This window comes from Copadichromis virginalis, linkage group LG23 (genome assembly GCF_057382275.1).
Source record: "Copadichromis virginalis isolate Kocher_CV1m ecotype Utaka linkage group LG23, C_Virginalis_male_GT1.1, whole genome shotgun sequence".
NCBI classification, from domain to species: Eukaryota; Metazoa; Chordata; class Actinopteri; order Cichliformes; family Cichlidae; genus Copadichromis; species Copadichromis virginalis.
Genome location: NC_140639.1, coordinates 45,793,452 through 45,801,544, shown reverse-complemented (window position 1 = coordinate 45,801,544; position 8,093 = coordinate 45,793,452). Strand labels below are relative to the sequence as shown.

At 39.4% G+C, this 8,093-nt stretch overlaps 1 protein-coding gene across 2 annotated transcripts; it reads right to left on the bottom strand.

Annotated features, from left to right (window-relative positions):
- Positions 1 to 1,719: 1,719 nt before the first annotated feature.
- Positions 1,720 to 6,918, bottom strand: LOC146681735 (interferon-induced protein 44-like). Of its 2 annotated transcripts, none has more exons than XM_085449317.1 (9): positions 6,837 to 6,918; positions 6,608 to 6,650; positions 6,423 to 6,443; positions 5,602 to 5,635; positions 3,248 to 3,449; positions 2,871 to 3,023; positions 2,602 to 2,773; positions 2,409 to 2,509; positions 1,720 to 2,249 (listed from the first exon to the last, which is right to left on the bottom strand). In XM_085449317.1, the coding sequence occupies exons 2-9, from the start codon at positions 6,645 to 6,647 to the stop codon at positions 2,076 to 2,078; spliced, it is 897 nt and encodes a 298-aa protein (XP_085305443.1). In that variant the 5' UTR covers positions 6,648 to 6,650; positions 6,837 to 6,918; the 3' UTR covers positions 1,720 to 2,075. The 2 variants fall into 2 exon arrangements, with proteins under 2 accessions (XP_085305443.1, XP_085305444.1); XM_085449318.1 differs by having other exon boundaries at positions 3,248 to 3,443.
- Between the last annotated feature and the right edge of the window lie 1,175 nt (positions 6,919 to 8,093).

Here is an 8,093-nt window from a genome sequence, read left to right as displayed (position 1 = left end):
TTTATCCATAAAAACCACGTAGACAGACATGAAAAAGAATGTGTTTGTAAAACTAGTGGTAACGTCCAAGAACTATAAGACTATGTTTCTGCTATTAGAACAGTTTGTGTTGTTAATCCTGAATGATTCTTGGTCATGACATTTGCATCATCAGAGAAAGTTCATTTTACTCCACACACATTTGGAAAATCACATAGTTTGACCATCAAATCCCAGAATAATTAATATTTGACACTGATGCAGCAACATCACTGTGCTTTCATTTGAAAATATAAAATGTTGAAGTTTAAAGTGTAAAGCATAAAAACAAAACAGCTTAAGTTGTTAAAGTTGGAGATTATGTATCGGAATTTCAGGAGCAGGACCACACCTCCTAACACGCTCCTTCCGGTTGTCATCTATATTGGTTCCCCCAGTTCTGCAAGCTGTTCATTCTCGTTTACGTGCCCCACCCTCCCTCCATCCTTGTTCTCAATTCTAGTACATGGGGATCTGCCAGGCCCGGGAACCGTCACCAGTCCTTCCCCAAATCATAGCTCAATTCATGTCCAATCATTCATCTTTACCTACTGAAAAGCTGTCAAACATAAAATGAGGATGTGAGCCCAGCTAGTGAAATGAAATTTGTGAATATCTAGCATTAGCGTTTTCCGTGGGAAAAATGTTTCGTCACTCATCCAAGTGATTTCTTCAGTCTCAGCTGACTGCAGGTTTCCCCAATCTTATAAACAGTACATTTGCATAATGACTGAAACCAGCCCACTGAAGGAACAATGGGCTGGGAGGTTGTTTCTCCTACGGAAAACGCTACGCCCAGATGAACAGAATCGACTTTTGGAGATTTACTCACCTGGATGACTGAGAATGCATCAAGAAGACATTACATTTGTTGCACATTACTCTAAAATCACTTTTATGAGAGTGACTTTTAGATAACAACCTGATTTAAAACAGAATCTAGCATAAACATTCTTTCCCTTGGAAATAACTCTAAGATATTAAGAGAATATAGCAAATGAGATCACAGGATGGCCAAAAATGTACTTTCAAATGAGATCTTCTTGTTTCATTGGAACAGCAAAGCACCATAAGAAAGAATAAGTAGCCCACACCTATGTATGAACAAGTATCACTGCTATGGAGTTTTCATGTTTTGCATGCAGACTCGGGGCTCCAAGTCTCCTCTTGGCATTTTCTTATTTAAACACTGATGACTTATAACCTCAAAGTTTAGCAGCACAACACAGTGTTTCCTTTTCCATCAGACATTTCTTTCAGTCTTTATTTCCTCAAATCAAAGGGCTTGTGTTTTGGTATTTTTGCTACTGAAAAGCATACAAGTAATCTAAGAAAAGCATGAGTCAGAAACTTTACGTCCTGCAGAAGTGGCAAAGAAGGATGTGCCGCTACACCGGAGACTGAATGGAAATAACTAAACAAAAAGCTGAGAAGGTAAACTTACGAGTTTCATGAATAGTAGTCCGACTCTAACTAGAAGCCAAATAATCTGCAACATCTGATTAAGCTCTCAAATGCATAGCCAAGGGGGGGACGACTAAGGACATATACAAGTCCTAATTTGGACTTGTATAATTACCTGGATGCTCGTATGGGTTGATAACCTAAGTCATTAAATATCTATCCATCCTCTTCCGCTTCTAAACTCTCATTACAGTTTAGAAAACAAGAAATCACTGATTCACAGAGGACAGTCTCACATCAAGGGTTGAACTGATTTATTTGAGTTACACAGCAGGCAACAGGTTACAAGCATATATGTGTCATTCTTTATGCCATTACCATTTTGAATATACAGTAAATAAAAAGTACATATTGATTTTCTGTGAAGGTTATTTGGATTTAATTTACGAAAGAAAAAAAGTGAAATAAAATAAGAACAAGACAAAAATCAGTACAATAAAGTTTCTGATGAAATTCACTTTTTGTGTGACTGTGATTGTAATGATAGCAAAGCAAAATAACCTGAAGAGTAACTGAGCATTTTCATTTTCTATCCCCCTCAAACATTTGTTACAGGCCAGGATTATTCAACCCAACAATATACAACCATTCATTCAATCATTTATATCCTGGTCATTCAGGTAGTCCTCTCCATAGTCAATGATCTTTTTCAGTGCACACAGTATCAGTGAATCTATGTTGTCATTCGTGTCAGTTTCTTTGTGGTAGTTCTTCACGAGGAAGATGCAGTTCAGTAGAATACCCAGGTTCCTGTTTAGTGTTTGCATCTAAGTTTAAAAAATATTGCATTTAAAAACTGAAACTGTATTGTTGCACTAGTGACATGATTATAAATTATTTATTGAATTATTTGTACTGATTCCAGCTGAGGTTTCTGTTCAAATATACTGAAATGTACAGCATGAAAGTTACTTCCTGGAACATACCTGGTCATTCAAGTACTTGCTCTTGTAGGTGTTCTTTATGTTTTTTTTGACTTCGGGACAGGCTTCATCAATTTTGGTCATGATGGCTATTTGTGGGATCCCTGCCAATACAGAAAGCAATGCAATCACTTTATCTCATGTTTTTCTAGTATTTGAAATCGTGACATCATACATGTAGAACATCTGCTCTCACCTTTGTCACGAGCATGTAGTCTGACTTCTTTCATCTTCCTCCAAGTTTCATCACTGATCATGCTCACTGTGTCAGCTGGAATAACAAAAGCCAGAATTTGGACTTTGTCATCTAAAGTAGGAGAACTGTTGTAGTAAGGATCCGATTCACGCAAGAGAGCTGTGGGTTTGAACTGGGGAAAAAAAACCCAAAGTCACTTAAACCTTTTTGCACGATACAGTTTCTGTATCACAGACTGTGTACAAGCATCTGGATGAAAAACATCATACCGTGTAACCTTCTTTGACATGTCCACTAATGGCAAGTTTGATGTCTTCCACATGTATTCCTTTCTCAGTGCCCCTCTCAAGCCCCATGGTGTCAGTGAAGACAAAAGAGTAAAAAGTTTCTGGATTTCCTTTCTGAATTTTAAATGTCCTGTACTGTAAATAAAAAATGTGGTGTTGTTATATTAGTGCCAAATACTAAAGACCCTAAACAGTTTTCAAAATAATTGACACACTAGTTGTGCTGACTATTTTTCACTCTTTTTATAGTTTAATGCTCATAAAGCAGCTACCACTGCAGTGCGCTCCTGTAGTCATAGAAAACCTCAAAGGAAATGAGTGTGCAACTATGATAAGGATAGATACATCCTCATACATACTGCATTAGTGAAACTATCACCAGAGGTTGCATCTGCCAATGCTCGAGTTGCGATTTTGCCTCTTAAAGCACTGTCCACAGAGTTGATGAAGCTGGACTTTCCAGCACCTGGTGGTCCATGAAGCATAATTCTGAGATGCTGGACATCTTTGTGAGGCTTGTAAGCTCTGACAAGCTGCAGGTCTCGCTCTCTTTCACTGTTTCTAAAGAAAATTACAATAGGATTTAGTGTGCACTTACAGTTTACACAACAGTGTTATGAACAAACACAAAATAACAACAAACAAGCAAAACACTTGAGGGGTGTACTACTGAGACAGGCTGACATCTGTTTTCTACTACCTGCAATGTCAGAAGCCTGAAATAACCAAATAAGCATTTCTGTGTCACCATGTGAAACTACACTGAACAAAAATATAAACGCAACACCTTTGTTACTGCTCCCATTCCCCATGGGATGGACGTAGAGACCTAAAATTCATTCCAGATACACAATATAACCATCCCTCCCAAACAGTGGTCACAAATCAGTCCAAATGTGTGGTAGTGGGCACATCTGCCATATTGAGATAATCCATCCCACCTCACAGGTGTGCCACATCAGGATGCTGATCTGACATCATGAGTAGTGCACAGGTGTACCTCAGACTGCCCACAACAAAAGGCCACCCTGGAATGTGCAGTTTTTTGCGCTATTGGGGGTCTGGGGACCCAGAACCGGTCAGTATCTGGTGTGACCACCATTTGCCTCATGCAGTGCAACACATCATCGCATGGAGTCTATCAGATTGTCAATTGTGGCCTGTGGAATGTTGGTCCACTCCACTTCAATGGCTGTGCGAGGTTGTTGGATATTCGTGGGAACTGGTACACGCTGTCGTATACGCCAGGTCAAGCACATCCCGAACATGCTCAATGGGTGACATGTCCAGTGAGTATGCTGGCCATGCAAGAACTGGGACATTCTCAGCTGCCATCTGCCCTGAACAATGTGAACCATGATTCATCCGTGAAGCGCACACCTCTCCAACGTGCCAGACGCCATCGAATGTGAGCATTTGCCCACACAAGTCTGTTACGGCGACGAGCTGGAGTCAGGTCAAGACCCCGATGAGGACGACGGGCATGCAGTTGAGCGTCCCTCAGACGGTTTCTGACAGTTTGTGCAGAAATTGTTTGGTTGTGCAAACCAATTGTTCCAGCAGCTGTCTGGGTGGCTGGTCTCAGACGATCTTGGAGGTGAACCTGCTGGATGTGGAGGTCCTGGGCTGGTGTGGTTACACGAGGTCTGCGGTTGTGAGGCCGGTTGGATGTGCTGCCATATTCTCTGAAACGCCTGTGGAGACGGCTTATGGTTGAGAAATGAACATTCAATGCACGGGCGACAGATCTGGTTGACATTCCTGCTGTCAGCATGCCAATTGCACGCTCCCTCATTGCTTGTGGCATCTGTGGCATTTTGCTGTGAGACAAAACTGCACATTCCAGGGTGGCCTTTTGTTGTGGGCAGTCTGAGGTACACCTGTGCACTACTCATGATGTCAGATCAGCATCCTGATGTGGCACACCTGTGAGGTGGGATGGATTATCTCAATATAGCAGATGTGCCCACTACCACACATTTGGACTGATTTGTGACCACTGTTTGGGAGGGATGGTTATATTGTGTATCTGGGATGAATTTTAGGTCTCTATGTCCATCCCATGGGGAATGGGAGCAAAAACAAAAGTGTTGCGTTTATATTTTTGTTCAGTGTATGTGAATTCCACATTGTGACTCAGAGGTTTGTGCTGCTGTAACAATTTGAATGTATAAAATTTATTCAGCAGAGAATCACTTCAGAATCAAAATGTAAATGTGAGATCCACAGATGGGTTTAAAGTAAAATTGAATGGACATTAAACATAAGTTAACAAAATGATCAAACAAGTCAAAAGACTTTGATTTTCCATCCATCCATCTTCATCCGCTTTATCCGAGGCCGGGTCGCGGGGGCAGCAGCCTAAGCAAAGAGGCCCAGACCTCCCTCTCCCCAGCCACCTCCTCCAGCTTATCCGGGGGAATACCAAGGCGTTCCCAGGCCAGCCGAGAGATATAATCTCTCCAGCGTGTCCTGGGTCTGCCCCGGGGCCTCCTCCCGGTGGGACATGCCTGGAACACCTCACCCAGGAGGCACCCAGGGGGCATCCTTGTCAGATGCCCGAACCACCTCAGCTGGCTCCTTTCGATGTGGAGCAGCACTTTGATTTTGTGATATAAAATTGTGACTCTAGGATTAACACAGAGTTGGTGAAAAGGGTTATTTTTATTAATTCTAGTACACCTCTCTAATTAACCACACTTTTAACACTCACCCCCATGGTATGATCCTCTCTTCTGCCTTTAACACTATAAAGTAAAAATGTAAATTCTATGAGTCACATTGGAAGCATAACATTTTAAATTAATTACACATTATGTATTAAGGCTGTTACACACTGAACGCGTTGTGTTTTTGAGGACAATTCCTCCTCAATAAACGCACTGTGAAAACTAAAATTGAAGCCGACGTCAAACTATGACGAGCTGAGAAAAGTAAGAAACTAAGAAAACAGCAGCAGGGAGAATTTAACGGTTGGATCCAGGAGCTGAAGCTGTGTGTTTGTACAGTTCAGGATGTCAGTGGGACAGTTTGAGGCGAGGCAGGAAATTATTTTACTGAGCCGCATTGTGTAGCTGTGTTTTTGAGGTAATTAGTATTACGTGACTATTTCCATTTGATTGTGTATTCAGTAGGCGTGCCGTGTGAGTTTAGAGGGCACTCGTTGTCTGACGCAGTTATTATATGTTATTCAGGTCATTTTATTCAGATCCAAAAAATCTGACAAATCGATCTTGAATTGCAAAAATAAATAAATAAATAATTTCATCAATTCTGCTTTTTACTCATGGATTTCAGTAACGTTGCTCTGCCTGTAACCAATCGTGCCTCGCCCAAAGTTCCAGTCCAGGAATTTTGTTTACATTTCCTGGAATTGTTCAGCTCAAACGGTCAGTGTGAACAGCTGCAAAAAGAACAGATGAGTCTGAACAATATTTTTAAGATAGGAAATATTTTCACAGATTTTACACGTCCGGTGTGTAAAAGCCTCAAGTTTTGTCTTCGAGATTTTGTATCATATTTTAAATATCTTACGAGGAGGTGGTGAGCGATTTCCTGCAATTGAAATATGACAAAGTAAAAACATGTTAGCAACACTTTTCCATATTCAGTTCAGTTCTATTAGATTTTAAGTTAAATTAAATGTTTTTTTGACTTTTAAATCAAAGGACGTTATGAACAATGAACAACAATGAATATAATATGAAAAAAAAGCTTACCTGACAAGATATTTATAATTTTTTCCATTTTTTTTGTCATCAACTAATTGTGAATTAAACAAACAGAAAAGATAGTAAATTAAAAAATAGTAAATTCGTTAAATTCTTCAAGAAACTACATTCTTTTAACTTAATCTGAACCAAATGGCAGAGATGACTCAGTCCGGTCAATTTAATAATTTAATAACTGGATTTCTTGCATTGGATTATTAACACAAAGTTACCGTACCTGAATGTCCAACTGTGCTGTGAAGTTGTCGTCCCTTGGTTTATTGTTCACACTGGTGTAGATGACGTGTGACTTTGGATTTATAAATGTCCTTTCACTTTCTTTTTGGGTCATGTGACTTCTATTATTCTCTCTATCTGATGGCAGTCTAATGTAGTTGTAGCTGCATAGCTTCTTAATTTGCATGTGTCACTAACATCTATTTCTTAAAATCTAAAACTTGCTTCTGTCATAATCCTGGGATTTTTACCCAGCGTTTTCAGTTTTAGCCTTTGTTGAAGTTTTCAGTTTGAATATTACCTTTTATCATCTGCTCCAGATATATTTTCATTCTGATTTAGTATTTATAGTTTTCTTTGTTAGTTATTCTTAAGTTTTTCCTTTTCGTCTACTGGATGTTCCTGATGTTTTTGAGAATCTATTGTGTTTGAGTTTGGCTTTTTGTATATTAGGTTTGTTTAGTTTCCTTTAGAATTGATTATATCATCTGTAGTTTCTCTTTATAATGCAGTTTATCTACTTGGTTTTTATTTTTCCAACTTACCTTCTTTTATGATTCTTTTCTGTTTCCTACTTGTGTCCCTGTATCTGTCTTGTCTCTTTGTGCCCTGGTTGTCTGTTTCCCTATTTATTTGTCTCCCATTCAGTCATTTCCCCCTTCCTGTTGACTGTATGTGTGTTTGTGTTACTTCCTGCTTTACTTTGATAGTCCAAGTGCTTGATATTGAATTTTACTCCCCTCATCTAGTTAATCCTGATTTGTTCCTTGGTGTTTCGGTTTCATCTGCATTTATCGCCCCATTTATCGTACTCCTGTTCTCCTCTATGTAAGTTAACCCCATTGTCTTGTTATTCATTCTGCAGTTATTGTCTCCATCTTCCACTGTCCTTTGTCATGTCCTATCGTCATAATTTTACGTTACTTGTTTCCAATTTTTTGCACTCCGCAATTTTCCCTAGAACAAAAACTTGGGAACACAGAGCAAGGAGTGCAAAACTATTCCTGGCTCCAGTGTTCCTCTGATTTTGCATCTGTGTTTTGATGAAACATTCAAGCTGTTAAGTTCATCTCCGGTTTCTCAAGTTCTGCAACCATTTCTGTACACAGGACTAAATGATAAACATTCAACTGTACTCCATATGGTATATAATGTATGTGAAAAGTAAAAAACATCATGTTGGCAAGTTTGTGTTAATAGGAATGAACAAAAAAAGTTATTGATTGAAATAAAATGAACTGATCTTCAAAACTGGAAA